Genomic DNA, 20,000 nt, shown 5'->3' on the forward strand with positions numbered 1-20,000 from the left:
GTGTGTGTGTGTGTGTGTGTGTGTGTGTGTGTGTGTGTGTGTGTGTGGGAGTGGGTGTGGGAGTGAGTGTAGATTTGCATCGCACGCATGTGTTTCAGAACAAAGGTTCTGCGTCAGCTCTGACTGCAGTTTTTGAACAGAATTGAAAGAATTTTTCACACACACACACACACACACACACACTCACACACACACACTGACACACTCATGGGCTTCAATTGTAGGGCAGCAGTGGGCAGTGTTGTAGTACATCGTGACTGGTCTTCAGATCACTTTTTAAAGGTCTCGTGATACACTTATGGCAATAAAAGAGGTGAATGAAGACTAGTCTTAATTTGTTTCCTGTGGGTTTCTTTTTCCATGGGAATGTGGATCTTTTAGTTTAATTTGAGGAGTGCCTATAGTTAGCATTTTCCACATTTCATACACCCTCTTGGTGGTGACTTGGTCTTGGGAAAGTGGTCTTGACACAGGCAGTGGGACTGTCAAACACTTGCTTTATATTCCTCTCTGAAGTACTCGGCTACTACTGTTTTGTGCCCATTTGGGCCATAAAAACAACAACATAGCATCATAATTGTGCAGTATGTGTGTGTGTGTGTGTGTGTGTGTGTGTGTGTGTGTGTGTGGCTTCTCTGTGCTGGCATGACTTCATCCACATGCTAAGCCTACACAGACATCACTTCACATATCTGAGAGTCATAGCCGCCTCCACACCAATGCCAGACGTCACAACAGACATTTATAAAGGGCCCATGTATACTCATGTAAATGCAGACATGAAAAGCTGAGATGTAGATGATCAAGCATGCTTATATATACAGTATCCCAACTGTTTGATGTACTGGCTCTGAAATGGTGGAAAGAGCCCCCCGTTGACATCCAGACAGCTTCCACCTCAGGCCATAAACACATCATATCCGACCGCCCCGTGTTGAGAGGGGAAAGAAAATGCACTTAAATGTTGTACTTTGTAGTTTGTCTTATTTGAACGTAGTTGCAGTTGATTCTTATTGTTCTGAGTTTTTACCTTAATGGTTGACTACACTTATTGGAAGTTGCTCAAATAAAAGCTTCAGGCAAATGAAATGTAATATAATTCATTTCCATCTAGACCTGCCGTTCCCAAATATTGCATACTAAAGCAGTTACAATCAATGTTATTTATAAATTGCTCGTGTAGTGATGATCCTGTAGATCAGGGGTGTCAAACATACGGCGCGTGGGCCAGAACCAGCCAATAAGGCCCACTGGATGACTTTGGAAAGTGTAAAAATTGCAGGGAATAAATGTATTTCAATTCCAAATGTACCACTCTAATCTCACGATTTATTCCCACACTAAGCCCATAGACTGTGATGAGTCAAGTCAAAAATACACAATTCATTATTTAAGGGCTCATAAGACAAGAAACATCCAAAGTATTTAAAAAAAAAACTGAGACCAGCTAGCTCCCCTCCTCATCCTGTCCCCTCCCCCTCTCTTCCGTGCAATAACCCCCCACCCCCCCCCCCACCCCCAAATCCTTCTTTTAGGTCATTGGCTAGAATGCGGGAGCACTGTGTGTAGCCTTCGTGGTAGGTGGTAGGTGGCAGGTGGGCGCTGTTTTTTGTTGTTACCGTTTGTAGACCCTGGGCTGTCCACAGAGACCATGTTTTTTACAGTGTGTTCAGGGGAGAGGCAGCTAGCAGATAGTGACAACAAATGTAGCCTAAAAGATGCGTGACATCGCTTAGAGCACTGATATCTGGGAATGATTAGAAATGAATGGGTGTGTACCCACAGTGTCTCTATGAACATCACAATAACTCCTCCTTTATACTCTTCTTTTTGTCCTCACACATGTGCACCTGTATATTTCTGTGGTACAGTGTTACCTTCAGACACTCCTTATTTGTAGACACTCCTTGATAGATTGACACATTTTGATCTATTCTCAACTGTGGGATTGGGTTACCTCAAACTAAGCCTTCTGTGGTAGATCCTTAGAATAGATGAAATGCAGTTGAAAACCTACAGTACATGCTTAAATATCAACTATCAAGCACCTTTCACCTACCTTAAAGCTATACCAGATTGGGAAAATACAGCATGCGTATTCACTTTCTTGGCAAAGTGGAGAGGATTGATCCCACTTCCAGACATTTGGAGGGGTATTCATGTTCTCATCTGACTCTTGAAGGCAAATAAGTGTTTACCAGAATGCCCCAGAACTATTCCTTTAACAAGACAACCCTGGATCAGATGTAAGTGGCCCAGAATGCTGCTGCAAAGCTTTGACTATCCTCATATTAAATCATCTAACTTGATTTAAGTCTTTGAGTCAAGTATGAACCTAAGTGGAAAGTATTATCAGCTAAATGTTTTGTAAAGTATCAAAAAGAAGAAAAACAATATGCATTTGGAAAATACTCCTCTGTATATCTTATTGGATTATTATAGCTCACTCCAGCTCAACACTGCATGTCACCCCCATCTCTCTCCCCCCTTTCCTGTCGATCCACTGTCACTATCAAATAAAGGGAAAAGCCGTAACTATTAAGTAACTATCATAGCTGTTATTTATGCAAATGTAGTGGCGTAATTGCAAATGTAGTGAAGTATAAAGTGGCACAATATGAAAATACTCAAGGAAAGTGTCTGAGAAATGTACTGTGTTCCTTTTCATGCATCATTAACATGCATCATTAATGATGCTCTTTGGGGAAAACGTAATGGTTGAGATGTAGAGAACTGGTAATACATCTTTTGCAAGGAGCAAACGTCCATATTTAATTAAATCCCAACGGCAGCGTCCGCAGAGAGGGCCAATACGTCAGCGTCGGCCTACACTGCAAACTTAAACCTCGTTTTCCCATGCAGGCTCTGAGATCTATAATGTGACAGTTTTGAAATGTGCTGAGCTTCAAAGAAGTCAGTAGAACAATGAGCACATGGGCTTTAAATTATTCAGGGTGAAATCAAATCACAGCAGGAGTTCCCAAAACCGAGAAGTTCACTACCTGCATTTTTTTTCTTCTTAAAAGTGAATTTGTTATGGTTTGTTGGAGGTGCAGTGAGAGCGGGACACATTACGGATCAATGTTTCCATCCTGACACCCAGTGCTGGCTCCGAGTACTGCATTATCTTTTGAATAAAAACAGTTTAGAAACCTCACTTTTATTTCAATGACTCACACGGTTGATTTAAGGGTTTCCTCAACAGAAAAGTTTGGCACATATTCACGCCCATCCCTCTGTAACCCAGCTGTGGTTGGTTCTATAACATAAAATCATAAATATCAGAAACATAATCCGGGTTTTCCCTTCAATTTTAAAGCTTAGGCGCAGGACCCCAGCCAGTAAAATGACTTTCCTCAGATCTAATGATTGTAGTGTTGTCTTTAGGCTTTTTAAGTGTTGCTCTAGCTTTTCCGATGTTTTAGACACAGATATGGTAATAACGGTCCAAAGGGATGTGAAATTGCATTTAATTTTTTATTGGAAAAAAACCTTTTCTTGAGAGACAGCAGCCAAATATGTGCACCTAAGTCTTCCACAAACCTAGTACACTGATAACACACAGAAATTCATTTATTCCAAACTGAGATGAACCATCCATACATACCCATAGACTTTAAGATGCCAAACAAAGATGGTTCCAGTCATTTGGGCATTCTGGCAGATTGTCAGATTGTCAACCTTTCCTTCCGTTTTCATTCAACCACCCACACAGAGAGGACCATCTCAGAAATAGTAGAAAAAAATAGAGAAATAAACAGCACTCAGACACAGTCTCAGGTGCTGTTTTGGTCACAGCTCCTCCTTGCCCTTCTGAGGGTCCGAGGCCGACGCGGTGTCGGCTTTAGCTGTCTTGGCGGCAACTTTTACTGTCTTTTTCGCCGCTGGTTGGGCGTCCTTTTTGACTGCCTGCTTGGCTGGTGGTTTAACTGTCTGCTTTGCATCTTTTTTAGCCGCAGGTTTGACTTTGCCCGCCGTCTTGGTCTTAGCTTGGGCTCCGGCTTTGGCCTTGGCTTTTGGAGCGGCTTTGGCTTTAGTTTTGCTGACCGGTTTAGCCGCCAGTTTGTCCGTTGGCGAGTCGGCTGGTTTGTCGGCCTGCACGTCCGCGGGCGCGTCCGGCTTCTGCTCCGCCGGTTGATCTTCTTGCTTATCGTCTGCTTTTTCCTGCTCGGCCTGCGCGGGAGGTTCGCCTTTTGTCAGCTGGGGCTTGGCGGTGTCGCTCGCCTCTTTTTGGATGAACTCCTCATTCACAGGGGTCGAAAACGTCTTCAGCATATCCTGAGCTTGGATTCTCTCCTACAGGACAGAAAAAGGAACCATTTGAGGGGGAAACAGTAAAAAATGGCAAGAATGAAAGTGAATGAAGTTTTCTTGTCAGGCAGACAAAGAAAACTGACATTCATACTGGATTAGAGTCATGATAAGGATGTTTTTAGAAAATTAGCCACTGGCTGGTGAACAAATTGAATCACGTATCTATCGTGATTGTTTTTAGACCGATGATTCACCAAAATATATTGTGTTTATACAGTACCGCCGACGGCAGCTACATAATATCCTTTTCCAACAAAACGGAGCAAAAAGAGAAAATGCAGAAAATCCATGTTATGTTGTTCTTTACAAACGAAATAAATGGCAGACTGACTGACTCTTTTTTAGAAGAACTAGTAGTTTGTAGAAATGTCTCATGATTAATTGTATCTAGAAGTGTATTATTCCACTGTTGTTTTTGTTACAGAAAAGAAAATTCCAAAACTCAATACTATCAAATCGCAATAAATGAAAATTGAAATACAAATGGCATCGTCACCCATGTAACATAAAGGAATCAGGATAAAACCCTGCTGGCAAGTGTATTCCATTAAGAATATAAGGTTTAAAAATATATACTATTTATGCTTTGTCTCGTTTCGTCATGAATGATGAAAAGAATGGTTCATGTAATACTGTTGTATTCCTATAAGATATTAGGAGGGAGGCTTTTGCAGTTGTCAGAATAAAAGTATAGCACATAAAACATAGCAAGTTTGACTTAGGCTATAGTTTACTGCAAACAATCAGAGAATTGAATCCTTTACTTTATACACTATCGGATGCTGATGGTAGAAACAACAACGACTGCAGAGCGCTTCCCAGTTATGCTGATGTTAGTCCACAGAGGTGGTCCATACCTTTTCCTCGTGAGCTGGATCCAGGGTGAACCACAGCGCCACAGCGCACCTCTGGCCCTTGGTGACGGCTCTGACACCGTGGGGGTTTTCCCGCCCCGCCCCGAACCCGACCACGCGGCCGCACTGTGGACGCACCACGGCCTGGAGAAGCCCGGAAATCAAGAACACGTAACACCTGATAGCAGTGGAGCTTGACGTTCAATGTTGTTTGTGTTTTACACATACAGCACATGTTGAAATAAGATCATGAAGAAAGAAAATATTTACCGTAACCGTTTTAGCATCCAACTCAGTGAAAATGAAATCTCCTCCCTCAAAGTCATCGTTTAGATACAGGATGGCGCTGCAGTAGAGAGAGACATGAGGACGTTATGTCGGTGCTCTCATCAGGGCTGTCTGGCTAAAGGAGAGACTGTGTGTGTGTGTGTGTGTGTGTGTGTGTGTGTGTGTGTGTGTGTGTGTGTGTGTGTGTGTCTGTGTGTCTGTGTGTGCGTGTACCCACCTGTAGTCTCTGTATGTGTATGCAGGAGGTTCCTTTAAACACTTGTTGAGCTCGGAGACCAGCACACAGTTGTCCACGTGGACAGGGTGACTCAGGTCCTTACGGTCCTCCTGCTTCTCTGAATAATGAACAGAGAGCAGAGAGAAGTTAAAACACAGGTTAAACACAGGTTAAACCTGCCCGGAGTACTGCATCCAGATTCATTTTAGCTAACGTGGACTCTGCTCGCAGCAACCTGGTTACCAGCAGCAGCAGACAGCTGTTTTCAGCCAACAAGCTGAAAGATAAACCTTACTGGGGAAGGTCCCGGAGGTCAAATATATCTAGATGCTGATTAGACAGCATGATTATTGCACAAGTGTGCCTTAGGCTGGCCACAAGGAAAGGCCCCTCTAAAATGTGCAGTTTAACTGCATTTGAGCCCAAAAATCTGTCAGTAAAAAAAGACAAAAAGAAGTTGCTGGATATTGGCAGGCCACTCTAAAATGTGCAGTTTTATCACACAACACAATGCCGCAAGTTTTGAGGGAGCGTGTAATTAGCATGCTCACTGCAGGAATGTCTCGACCATAAGCCGTCTCCAAAGGCGTTTCAGAGAATTTGCAGACCAAGTGTAACCACAACAGCCCAGGACCTCCACATCCAGCATCTTCACCTCCAAGATCGTCTGAGACCAGTCCCCCGGACAGCTGCTGCATCAATCGGTTTGCATAACCAAAGAAATTCTGCACAAACTGTCAGCTGCAGAGGAGGATCTGGTTAGTCCACACAGCATTCCGGGATGGGGGGAAATGTGCTCTGGTTTATTGGCATTTCTTTAAACCAATCACAATCGTCTTCGGTGGCGCTAAGCTCTGCCCACTCTTTAAAGGGTGTTTTAGTCGTGCAACAGAAAACTCAGATTGGACAGATAGTCTAGCTAGCTGTCCGGATTTCCCATAGTCCTCATCGATCCACTGGAGTTTAAATTACAACACAAAAATCGGAAAGAAACGGTCATCCGTGAAATGACTCCGGCGGAATCTACTGCGGCACCAGAGCTATCCCGGAGTGGAATATCTTGGACGTAGACTATGAATGAACCAACAGAAAAGACCAATCCCCAACACCATCATCACTGAGGACAAAACCAGGGAGAAGTATTTAGAATCGGCAGCGGTGGACGAGTCTCTAATCCCTCCGGTCTCTTACCGTCGATGGCGGAGCGACAGACCAGGTGGGAGTAGGAGAAGTAGAGCGGCGTTTCCAGGAGGAAGTACGACTCCAGCACCTTCTTCACCTTCTTGCTGACGTCGAAGAAGAGACGAGCGCTCTTCAGTGGTACCGTCCCCTCCTGTCCGAGCTGTAGGAGGTGGAAGCATCATTTAACTTTAACAGACGCTCCAAGGATGAAACCAGCGTAAGTCAACATCTTTTCACGTGACTTCATGTAAAGTTCTACTTAATAAATGTTGTCCATGTTGTTGGTTTAAAGTTACCTGGGGGGCTGTTCTGTAATGAGAACATTACCACAGGATTGACTAAATCTCTCTCTCTCTCTCTCTCTCTCTCTCTCTCAATTTAAGGGGCTTTTGTTAGTATGGAAGTTTCAATAAAAATTTTGCCAAAGCCTCAGACAAAACACTATAAACAGTTATATGAACATAAACATGACATTGGGGTGGATTTCTATCCATTATATACATCAATTTGTACGGCAAACATAACAACATCAGTTGTTAAAGTGGAGTTTTTGAGCTTTTCCGTATTTTCTTTCAAACCTACAATGTTCGAATGACACATTTTCCCCATTAAAGCATGTTGACATATTCTAGTACCTATCACAAAATATGAGTATTATCCTGAACATACTATATAATACTTGCCCTTTAAGCAATATGAAACAAAAAAGTATTCTCTACTACAAATGTAAAGACATAGTTAAATTTATTAGATAGAAAATAAGTACAGTTATTTTAAACTTAAAACTAAAGACAGCTTTTCTTTTTTTAGGGATGTGTTTGTGAGCGTGTGTGTGAGTGTGTGTATGTTCATGTACTGTATGCATGTGCATGGGTGGGTGGGTCTTTCTCTCTCAGAAGATGCCTGCCTCCCAAAAGCCAGGTTTTGTGTGAATTGTTGTGTCTCTGTAAATTATAGAGTTTGGTCTAGACTCTATCTGCATTGTGTCCTGAGATAACTTCCATTATGATTTAACACTGTAAATGCAATTGAATTAAATCCAAAACTTGAAACGCTGTTTATAGTGAGCCGGACTACAGACCTTCACGGCCTTCAGGACAGTGACTCCCTGGAACATCTCGCTGGGGGTGTGGGGCGAAGGGCGCCCGCTGTAGCCGTCACCTTTCAGAGCAGCTGCCTGGGAAACATGCACAACATCAACACTCTGACATGATGGACTCACACACTCACTTCAATAGATGGTCAGTTACCATTTTTGTGCTTCCCGATACTGATTTTGATACCTGAACTTGGCTATCACCCAATTCCGAGTCCCGATCCGTTAGCAGTGTGTTAAAAAATACTTATATTTAATGTTTTAACAGCTGTGTACTAGATATCTAGACACAACCAAGACAAATTCTGGTCAGGCCAATCACATCGCGTATAGAGCCGGTGGGCGGGCTTATCGTAATGACGGCAGAGTTGCGACGATTCTGCGTGAATTCCCCTTAATTTGACTGTCTATGGAATTCCCAGCTACTTGAAAACAAAGAAGAGGGCTGCTGCAGCTCGCAAACAGCGGTCTTTCAAATCCGAAGAACTGGAAATAATTAAAATCACTCTTAAAAAAGAAAGATGTGTTTAGAGTTTTGCTGACCGGATACAGCGAAAGTTTAATCAATCAACTAGCGTTGCTCTGGTTGGTCGGAGCGCTATCCTATTGCGTGCAGAGGGAATTTGAAAGACAACCGTTTATCCAGTTCCCAGACCCAACATCTGGATGTGGGTCTGGCTTGTCAGGTTACTGTTTACTAATGTCCCTGCATGGATGTGATGTGATTGCTATCATTGTCTATAAACTCTCTGAAACATAAATGTGTTCCAAACTGTTTCCTATCACAAAAATTGTGCACTTTACAGTGTGTTTGCCCTTTTGTAGAGGAGTTTGAATTCTCTGCGGTGAATTTCATTCACTATATAGTCCACTTTAAAATACCCACAATGCACTGCTAATTTGAGTGTACATACAGTGGCTAGAATAAGTTTACACACCCATGCTAAGTTGATTAAAAAGAGGAATACAAATTTTCTTGAAAATGATCTTAATGCCTTAATTCAAAAAAAAAAGGAAAATCCAACCTTTTAAGGACACCAATTTTCTTTGTGAATGAATAATGTATCGCAATTAAATTAATGTTCTTCCTTAAAATGCAGGGGGCATAAGTATACACACCCCTATGTTAAATTCCCATTGAGGCAGGCACATTTTTATTTTTAAGGGCCAGTTATTTCATGGCTCAGGATACTGTGCATCCTGATGAAGTTCCCTTGGCCTTTGGAATTAAAATCCCCCCCCACACACACACACACACACACATACAATCACATACCCTTCACCATACCTAGAGTATGGCATGGTGTTATTTCAGTTAGCTCAATACCTTGTTTGATTTGCATTGAGAGATGATCTTTTGGAAAGTTCCCCATGCATATCTCTAGGTATGGTTGTCTAAGCTACAAAATAATCTAATCTATCTATCTATCCATCTATGTATCTATCCATGTATATCTCTATCTATCTATCTATCCATCTATCTATCTATCTATCTATCTATCTATCTATCTACAATGCTTATTTATTTGGTGATACTTTTGAGATCACCAAAATTCAAGGAAACGCCTTTATATCAATGTGTGTATAAATGTGTGACCTTGTAAGATCTCCAGTCTTATAATAGTATGACACTCTTTAACGTTAGACGTGAGATGATTGTCTTAGATGGTGTCAGTCTTTTACAAGTTTATTCTAAGTCTTCTTGTCTGTGGTTGGCATTACATGATTACATAACTCACATTGGAGAGGCGGTGCAGCTCCCTGCACTCGTCATCCCTGATCACCCCGTCCAGCAGCACCCGCTGGGAGCCGTTCAGCTGCTTGGACGTCATGGTAAGCGTGATGTCGTCATACAGCAGAGCCCCACCTCGAGGAGAAATGGCACAGATCAAGGAGATTTAACTGGTGAATACTGAGCCTTTGACTTTCTCAGTTACAGTTTACTTTTTACTGTATAGTTTGCATAGACATGAAATATTAAAGCCTAGATCATGAGAACCCAATCAAAGTGTTGGTTGACAATAACTTCCAGGTGGGAAACTTCTGCGTCCCGTACGTACAATTTAACGGCGCTAAGCACACGAGGTGTGGAGAGTAGAGTTGAACAGCTGATCATTTTCAAATCAAAATTGCGATTTGAAAGAGTGCAATTAGCTAATCGCGAATACCGCAATGATCGAATGTGAAATACTTAGTTGATTGTATGGTGTAACATATGGTTTAAAATTTTTTATTCCTCTCTGTTATTATTTGTACTGTTTTTTCAAGCAATAAATGCTGAAATAATGTCCTATTTAAATTTGTTAAATAATTATAAACTGTTTAATGGGGAAGAAGTGGGATTAGACGTGAAGAGTATACTTCCTCCCACCCCTTTTCCGACATGTCAACAACAACAAAAATTGTTATGATCATGATAATTAATTAAATTTCAAAAGACAGAAAGAATTTTAGACCCTGCATATATCTCCACAAATTAAATGTTGCTACCCGGAAGTGATCCCTTTCTTTTTGTATTAGCACGGGACGTCAAGGTGATTCGGTCTACTTGGGACAAATGCACCAGCTTCTCTCCAACATCTGGGAGGAATATTTACCTTCTGGCTGCGTTATTGTTATGGCAAGATCTGAGGAATCCTTCTTCTTCTCCTCAACCAGAGTCTCAATCTCCTTCATTAGGTTTCCTATTTCCTCTGTTATCCTCGCAGCAGTTTCTCTGTCGGCTCTGAAACACGTACACAGACCGGTAGAATGACAGAGGCCACAACATAACAATGCTATGTGTCTAATAATGTGTGTGTGTGTGTGTGTGGCAGCGTCTTCACTCTTACTTCTGCTTGTCTCTCAGTTTCTTAGGCATGACTTCTTCAGGAGTCCATGCGTCCTGAATAACAAAATGACAGTAAAAGGGCACAAGTCAAATACCATCCTGCATGAAACCCCTGCATCAAATAAGCCCGATGTGATCAATAACAAATGATTGATTCACTCACTGGATCCACAAATGTGATTCCGAAGGCCTCGTATCCAAAGTAAAGCATCTCTTTTTCCAGGATGGACTGCTGAATGTACTCTTTCACTACCTAGAGGTAAACAATCAGTTAAACTGGGAGTGCTGTGACATAGATGCTGTGTTCATGTTGCATAATTAATGCCTAATTCACCGTAAGTTCATGGTTTATCTCATGCAGTAAATAAATCAGCTATTGATGTAAAGGTTCAAATTTAAATGTGATGTAACAGGAAAAATAGGTCTAGTTTGGGGGGGTTGGGACCATATGCATTTGTCCCGATTCAATTCTTTCACGATATATGGGTGCTGATTCGTTTTTGTATTGCAAATTTCATTAATCGCGAAGTATTACGATTCGATAATATCGAGTATTGCGATTTCATGAGCCATTTGCAGTTTTAGTGTACCGGCCGTGTGTACTTAGACTTGCATGGCTTAATCCTTGAGACAAGCACATGCTACTGGCAGGATTTTTTTCTCCTTCTTTAACAAAAACAACAGTGGAATTAAAAACTTCTAGATACAATAAATCATGAGACAGATAAAAAGTAATTGTTTTCTGAGAAGAATGCACATCACATGCCGGTCAGTCTGACATTTATTTCTTTTGTAAAGTAGTTCAAATAATGATTTTTTTACATTTCTGGCTTCCAGTCAAAGAAAACAGATACGAAGTAGTTGCCGTTAGCCGTACAGCTTAAACAGCAAATATTTAGGTGAAAATACAAAAATATTGATTTTAGGGAAAAGAATACATTTCAAAAATCCTCACAAGAAAAATCACAATACGTACGATTTTCTTTTGCCTGTGAGGTGGCTGCGACATTTAGCAGCGATTAGTGTTAAGTGGCATTATTCGGCAAAAGGTCTCGTTGCTGCAAAACTCGGCACAACACTAGAACTAACGTTTACTGTTGGGGTTTCTACTGATACAGGGTTTTGCTAATGGACTGTGTGCAATCATTAGCTGATGTTACGGCACTCTGAGTTATGAGTGTTGATGTCAGAGGCAAAGGTGGACCGTAAAAGAGACTTTCAAGGACTTTAAGGATTGAAGAACCTCTTTTTAGGACCAATGAGGTGTTGTGTTTCACCTCTAGATGTGGTCTAAATATTCAAGCCGAGCACCAGTTTTTAGTTTAGGTAGGTCCACACCTCAAACTTAGATCTGGTCATACTTTGCATTTCCAATTACTTTAACATTCATTATTATGGAAAGCATAAAACACAATAACTATAAATACATACTCATGCAGAAAAAGTAATTAATTAGGTTTTAGGTTTTTTTTAGGAGAAGAATCACCCGCACCTGTTTTTATTCCAGAACGGAGCACAGGCTGGAGAGTGAGATCAGCTGTGAGAGCCAGAAATCTCTGCATCATTCATCATCATTAGCATTGATTAACAACCCTCTTCAACCACTATAAATAGTGTCGATTGCGGACATTTAGAGCCTGCGGCTTTCAAAATCATACTTATTGCTTCTTTAAAAGGCAGCTAACGTTTATGTGCTTTAGATTACCATCAGTGCTTTTTCAGCGTCTCTTTGGTGCCCTTGAGTACATTTGAGTGCTAATGGAGGCTATTTTTCTCTCCCCGCATGTTGTGTGAGCTGATTTACTGCTGATAATTATGGATTCAAATAATACACTGCTAAAAATAACTGCACTCACAAGGTGCTTGGGACAACAGCCTCTCCTAAATGTAGTTCTAGTTGTTAGAGCGACTGTACCTGTCTGGCGTGTATGGTCGCTGCCTTGTCTTCGCCCAGCACTACAGAATAATAAGCCAGGTTCTGGTTCATCACCACGTCGGCCGGGTGGAACAACAGGAAGGTCTTAGCACACTCTATGGCCTGTGCGTACTTCTCACCTGAAGAGAGGGAAAAAGAAGGAGGAGGGTGAAAAGGTTATTCTACTCAAATACTACTTCTAGACTTGCATTATAGGAAGCGTAGGATCAAGTGTTTAGGAAACTTGGCCGGGCTCTGTTCACCTATAAAACCTGTTATTCATACTAGGGCTGGGTATCGACTCCGAATCGAGTCCATTCCCATTCACAAGGTCCCGATTTGATTATATTTCCATTCAAATAAGACTAGGTTATGCAAATTCCCGTTAGCATTTGGCTTGGGTATAAAAGACATTCTCAGAGAACTTGGGCTGTAAATCGTACAAACACGAAGAAACCCTGGAATATTTTTTTTTAATGCACCAGGTTAATGTTTACATTATTTCTGGTTTAACCCTCATGTTTTCCTTGGGTCAAATTGACCCGTTTTCAGTTAATTTATTTTTGTTGTCACAAAAAATTGGTTGTCAAAAAAAGCGCTGAAAATTTCAACATTAGAAATATTTAAAAACTTGGAAAAAACAGCAAAAACATTAAAAAAGCACCCGCAACATTGAAAGAGTGACAACAATTGGGGGGGGGGGGGAAGCGATAATGTTAAAAAAAAGTGATCAAAACGTGTGTTTTTTCATGATTGACAGGAAGACAACACAAGGGTTAAAGTACTTTTTGCTTATACGTCTCTTCAGACTGTGCAATGGCGGACTGCGAGGAAAGCGGTTAAAATAATGTACCGTTGGGTAAAATAATTACCTATTACATACCTAATTACCTACAATAATAATTACCTATTGTAATATACCTACAATCTGCGTTTACTCGCCGGTCTTCAGTGGATTACAACTGCAACTTGTTTTCATAAAAACCAAAGCTCTATCTCAGAAACTTTAACAAATATATCTATCCATATGCATACTCAGTGATGCTGTAAATCTCTGTAGATTTAAGGTTTAATTCCACTTCTGTTAGATTAGATTCAACTTTATTGTCATTACACAGGTACATGTACAAGGCAACAAAATGCAGTTTGGGTCTTACAGTCATTACAGGACATTGGAATTAAACGCATACTCGGCTCAGTACCAGAAAAAGAAGAAGGGCTACTGGACTCACTGTTGTAGTAGGAGAACTGCAGGTAGTTGAAAAGCGAGGGGAGGAAGTCCTCGAAGGGCTTGTCTTTGCCAGCAGTTGAAGCCAACTCTACCGCGCAGTGCTGCTTACAGTTCAGTACCTGCATGTAGTGGTCTGACACACACATGTACACAAACGAAAACGGTCAACAATTTCTCAACTTTAATTTGAATGTCTTCTCAACCCTAAACCCAGCGATGTCCCGTCTCACCTGTCATGGTCTGGAACAGGTCTGCACTGTACTCCATGTAGTTGTACCCGTCGTAGTTGTAGGCTCCCTCGCACAGCGCTCTGCACTCCTTATCGGCGGTGAAGTACTCATTTATGGCCACTTCGAAGTGATCGGCACCCAGGCCGAATGATTCGTCGCTGTAGTAACTCTTCCCCAGCAGGAACTCGGCCTGAGGAGAGAGGAAGGGGACATCCAATGAGATGGCCTATGGTCACCATTACAGAGGGGATGTTGTGTAATATTACTAGTGCCGAAGTGTAAGTGTCATTTTCTAGGTAACAGCATAGTAAAAAATAATGGACGAAGCTTCCAGGTCTGAAAAGTGAAGCCAATGCGGAAGTACCTTAAACCTGCATTCTGTCTCATTTCCAGCGGGGGGCGACTCTATCGGCTCCGAAATAAAAAGCTTGTTCCTATAGAAGTCTATGAGAAAATGACCCTACTTCTCACTTGATTTACTACTGGTAGGTTTAGGGAATGTTAGCCAATTAGACACTGGCTTGGCCGCGTCGTCCTCCCCAGTTCAACAATCTTATAAAAAAAATTGGCACGGCCATATTGCCAAACCTGAGGCTTTAAAAGTTCATATAATACATCCATGCAGCAAAACGGCAGTCAAAAAACCAATGGTGACGTCACTGTTGCTACGTCCTTGCTTTGTATACATTCTATGGGTAATAGCGAGGTACTAGAACACCCATAACTTTGGTCTCACGGTCAACAACTCCACCCTGTCTCCACCCCCACACAACTGTAACCTGGGAGTCCTCTTCGACAGCAACCTCACTTTTGAACAACCACATCAACCAAATAACCAGAATTGCCTTCTTTCACCTCAAAAACATCGGCCTATCTCCGCCCATCCCTCACCTTCTCTGCTGCCGAAACTTTGATTCACGCCTCCATCACTTCCAGAATTGACGACTAAAGCAGCATCATCTATGCTTCACCTGCAAAAGCCTTAAATAAAACTCCAGCACACCCAAACACTCTGCTGCCCGTCTCCCCCCCCCACACCCGTTCTTGTAATCACATCACCCCCGTCCTCCAGAACCTCCACTGGCTCCCTGCTTCCCCACGCATCCAGTTAAAGGTCCTCCTCCTCCTCACCCACAAAGCCCTCCATAACCAGACCCCTTCCTACCTCACAGACCTGCTCCACCGCCCCCCTCCCTCTATAGACTGTTATCCTGTAGAGACATTCTGTCTTTATTATTTATTATCAACCATGTTTTACTCTCCATCATCCAACCAAAACATTTGAATAGCTATTTGAAAAACTTTAAAGTTGGAAAGTTGACAATTCTGAAATCTACTTAAACAAAAAGTACTGAAATGTGAGCAAAATGAAGGAAGTGAACATTATAGAAAATCAGTCTCTAAAGGCCTTTAACTCGCCAGACAAGGCGTCTGCTCTCACCATATGGGGCCTGGCTTCCAAATCTTTGAAGTCCTCTGGCTGAACTCCCGCCATCATCCTGTAGTAGTCCAGGTTTTGTTTCATCTCCGCGTGCTCCGGGTTGGCCACGAAGAACGTGTGTGCAGCGGCCACCGCCTTGTCCAGCTTATTGATCTGCAAAACAAATACAAACATACAGAAGTCAGCTGGTCCTCTCTGATTGAAGGTGTGAAAATCAGTAATCCACTTTAAAAAAAACAACCTGCAGGCCCTATTTGACCGGCCTGTGGGCTGCTGGGTAGATGCCGCACGGACCGCTACAGAAAATCCTTCATACCACAGGCAATAACACTTTTTAACATGTCATCTCTGGGTGCTAGATGAGACTTTTAGACACCACACTACTGCACTAATGCAACCTGAACAATTGGTTTATTTACATTTAGCCTACATCTTAGCATATTATTTAAGCAGTTGCGCATTTTTTTTCCCATCCTGTACATTTTCAAACATTTGTTCTCTTATTTTATTCATATTATTATTTCATGTTTATTGTATGTATGTATATTTTTCCTAGTATTTCATTTATAGTTATATTCTGTGCTTTGTGACTGATTTTGCTGCTGTAACACCGGAACTTCCCATTTGTCTTGGGATCAATAAACATCTATCCATCTATCTATTTATCTATCTCTAGGGCTGGGCAATATGGAGAAAATCAAATATCCCATTATATTTGACCGAATACCTCGATATCGACGGTATCAACGATATTGTAGTGTTGACTATTGGTGCTTTTACAATATTTTTACAGAATCAGATTTTTGATAAATAATCATCAGCAATGGGGATATAATCAATAAGTGGGTAAAGGAACATAATAGGATAGTTACAACATTTAGTTCAGAAAACGACATCACGTTACTGTAATGCAGCCTTTAAAACCAGGGAAAGACAACACTTATGCCTTATTAATATATTAGGAGATCCCAAATCTAAGACCATATCTAGTCTCATGTCACGATATCGATATAATATCGCTATATTACCCAGCTCTACTGCTGTGTGACAGGGTCTCTCTAACACTCTGTGTTAAATCAGCATCACATTATTTCGCCCACTGGGGACAGCGAGACAAACTATGAACAAAACATTGACATATTATCACTGTATAACAATGTTATTAATATGGATAACATATTAACAAACAGTAGCTTATTTACACATCCATTAGACACAGAGCCACATTAGCATTCATGTTTATAATATTTAAGATTTATGTCTTCCACTTGCACAGATGTTAGTGGCAGAAATTGCTGCTTTCAAGTTCTGTCTGCGAGTAGTATTTTCGTCTATACACATATACAAAGAAAACTGTGACTATGAAAAAAGAATATTTGGCAAAAGGGACGATATATGTACAGTATATCATATAACTGGCCATCTTTGCCCATCTCACTTTACAGTTTAAAGTTCTCCAATGTGCCAACACAGCTGTATTTACATCTTTAAGTATGAGTAGGCAATTAAAAAACACAGTTTAGATAATCCTAGAACAGGCAAATAGGTAAGCTTTAGTCTTTGTGTACATATATATATATATATATTTAATTTGGATTCATTTTCTTCTCTGGTTTGTGTTTTGATGGGAAAATGATTGTGTTTTGAAACGTATTGTTCTTTATTTTAAATTGTTTTTGGTTAATTTGTTTAGTTTATTTGTTCTTCCTCAAAACTCGAGGAGACCCCTGGCTGATCTTTAGGGTTCATTGGCCCATAGCCCTCCCTTGCACGTTTTGTAATTATTTAAATTAATAATGATAATGAAAAAACATTTATTTTTATGGCGCTTTTATAAACAAAGACGCTTTACAGTTTTGATTTATGAACAGACAAAGGGAACGTAGACATGAGAGCCAAAATAAACGAGAAGGAAGACCCAAAGGTGCATGGATGGACACAGGTGAAGCGGGAGAGGTGGGCACAGAAAGAGAGGGGGAGACAGGGAAAGTGTTAACAGGAGAAACAAGTTCGAAGAGGTTTTAAATTGCTCTTTATTCCTCTCCTATGTGCGAAATAAAAAGAGAAAGAAGTGTGAGTTTATCAGAAGCATTTGAAAGCAGCACCGTAGGCCTTTAAAACCACTGGATTCCCAAAAAAACCTCAGACTCCTCAGGAGTTGACTCCACCTTAGAGACGTGGCATGGCTGCTGCCTTGGGCTTTTTTTTTGGGGGGGGGGGGGTATTTACAGTCAGCTGAGTCAAAGCTTGAATGAGATATTAACTATAGATGTAGGTTGAAGTTGTTCCCTCTGTTTTGGACCTTCCTGTCTATTAGGAACCTTTGGAAACATGTAGCCTAGTTTAGCATGCATGCTTCTGTGTGAAAGGACCATAGAAAGACCGGATAGGACCGCATTGGCTGCACGGACGTCTGCAGCTAACGGCCCTGTTTAGCCCATTGTACTAACCGAGTTAAATCACGTTACCTTAAAGTATGCAGCTTGCAGGTAATTATACGGGGTCCTCTTTTTAAACTCCAGCTCCACGTCTGCAGTGACTTGATGCAGAGTCGGGGAACCCAGTTTCTCGGTCTCGCAGGAGTTCACACAGTCCGCCCGTTTCAGGATCTTCTGGAAGAATCCCAGGTCCTCCACGGACCCGGCCCCCGGGATGGGAACTCCCAGGCCGGACAGCCGTTCACCGAAGGAGGTCTGGTTGGCGCAGGTCAGGCGGCACTGAGCCTTCACGTTGCGGACCGTAGCTTTGTTCCTGAGCGCCTTCTCCATGTTCAGAACCACGGTCAACCAGTCCCCCTTGTAGTAGGCTTCCACCGCCTTGTCGAAGAGGAAATCATAGGGCTCCAAAACGAAGTGGCTGCTCACATCGGAGTCCGAGCTGCACAGTGGAATAATAATAAGGCCGGAAAATAGCAGCGCATAACGGAGCTCCATGGTGCTAAAATGTCCGGGCTCCGCAGAGGGGCAGGAGCCGAACCAGGGACCAGAAAGTCGGTGAAGAGAGGAGGTGTAGTTAAACTTCTTTCTCCCACAGGAACTTGTCGGGGGGCGTGGCTAGCACAGTTGTTGCCCCCGGTAACCCCCCCCCCCAACCTACACAGAATCAGACAACTTCATTTGGTCCCCTGTGGTCGCTTGCATCTCTCTTGATAGGACATGCATGATGTCCTGAGCAGTTGATCAAATTCACATTCAAGGTAAAAAAAAAGAATAGTAAGAAAAGAGTTAGTCAATAGAAACGTGTTGATTCTTATGAGATTTTGTTATATAGTATTGTGTCGGTTGTACTTTGTTTCTGTTATACTGTTTTTCTTTTATATGTGCTCTAGTGCAATTATACAGAATTATCTGTTTTTGTTATTCAGGTTTTATTGACTTGGTAATCAATTGACAGGGGAGGGTCATTGATACTTGTGCAATGTGTGCGATGTAGGGTGGATTGTATGTAGTATGTGTGTGTAAAGTCTCTGTGTTTAATGATGTTCACAGCAGCCTTATGTAGCACTGATGCCCAAGACAAGTTTCCCTCAGGGGACAATAAAGTTGATCTGGATCTTGATCTTGAAAAGTGCCAAATTTGAGTAGAAGTAAGGTGAGATTAGTATGTAGTTATAATAATGCCATAAAGCCTATATAGCGTCCTGCTGCGGGCCTACAACGTGCAAGGGAAAATGTTAAGTAAGTTAACGGATTTAGAGCTGCACAGATTAATCGAATAATCAATTACTTGTCAAGTATTAAATCAATCGCCAACTATATTGATAACTGATTAAACAGTTTGAGTTCCTCTGGAACAAATATGTTACAAATATGTAACAAGGTGAATATTACAAATATAATATATTACATAACAACAATATAACAAATCGAGACATTTGAGGACGTCATCTTGGGCTTTGGGAAACACTGATCGCCATTTATCAAACAAAGTAAACAAACTAATGGATTTATCGAGAATGAAACTCTTCCTCCAAAGACCAAGGTGTTTGTTTTTACTGACTTCCACATGTCTTTCCCAGTTAAAGAAGGTTAGCTGCCATGTGTTTAGGGTCATAAATGACAAAAGTTACAGAGAAGGATTTATTGCCTAGTGAGGAACACAATGAACTTCCCTTGGATGGTAAAGACAAACACATAGAGATAGAGAGAGATAGATAGAGATAGATAGATAGAGAGAGAGAGATAGATAGACAGACAGATAGATAGATAGATAGATAGATAGATAGATAGATAGATAGATAGATAGATAGATAGATAGATAGATTGAATACTGGGATAGAATATGCATACATACAATATAGCCTACATGAAATAATAATAGGATAAATTACAATATATATATATAATATTATATTATATTATATTATATTATATTATATTATATTATATTATATTATATTATA

At 41.2% G+C, this 20,000-nt stretch overlaps 1 protein-coding gene across 1 annotated transcript; it reads right to left on the reverse strand.

Annotated features, from left to right (window-relative positions):
- Positions 1-3,682: 3,682 nt before the first annotated feature.
- p3h1 (prolyl 3-hydroxylase 1) lies at positions 3,683-18,531 on the reverse strand. Its single transcript, XM_034868479.1, has 15 exons — positions 18,067-18,531; positions 15,599-15,751; positions 14,158-14,347; positions 13,929-14,060; positions 12,697-12,836; positions 10,945-11,034; positions 10,783-10,835; positions 10,549-10,676; positions 9,691-9,818; positions 7,937-8,032; positions 6,865-7,015; positions 5,674-5,791; positions 5,439-5,514; positions 5,172-5,312; positions 3,683-4,296 (listed from the first exon to the last, which is right to left on the reverse strand). The coding sequence occupies exons 1-15, from the start codon at positions 18,529-18,531 to the stop codon at positions 3,793-3,795; spliced, it is 2,565 nt and encodes an 854-aa protein (XP_034724370.1). The 3' UTR covers positions 3,683-3,792.
- Positions 18,532-20,000: the final 1,469 nt, after the last annotated feature.

This window comes from Etheostoma cragini, chromosome 4, assembly GCF_013103735.1.
Source record: "Etheostoma cragini isolate CJK2018 chromosome 4, CSU_Ecrag_1.0, whole genome shotgun sequence".
NCBI classification, from domain to species: Eukaryota; Metazoa; Chordata; class Actinopteri; order Perciformes; family Percidae; genus Etheostoma; species Etheostoma cragini.

What these genes read in the sequence shown, in the direction of transcription:
- p3h1 (XM_034868479.1), bottom strand. Translation starts at nt 18,531, where the DNA reads ATGGAGCTCCGTTATGCGCTGCTATTTTCCGGCCTTATTATTATTCCA. An exon ending in CTGTCCTGAAGGCCGTGAAG is followed by an intron (nt 7,016 to 7,936) that starts GTCTGTAGTCCG and finishes CACCTCCTACAG; the next exon opens with CTCGGACAGGAGGGGACGGT. An exon ending in TGGATGCTAAAACGGTTACG is followed by an intron (nt 5,313 to 5,438) that starts GTAAATATTTTC and finishes GGGCTTCTCCAG; the next exon opens with GCCGTGGTGCGTCCACAGTG.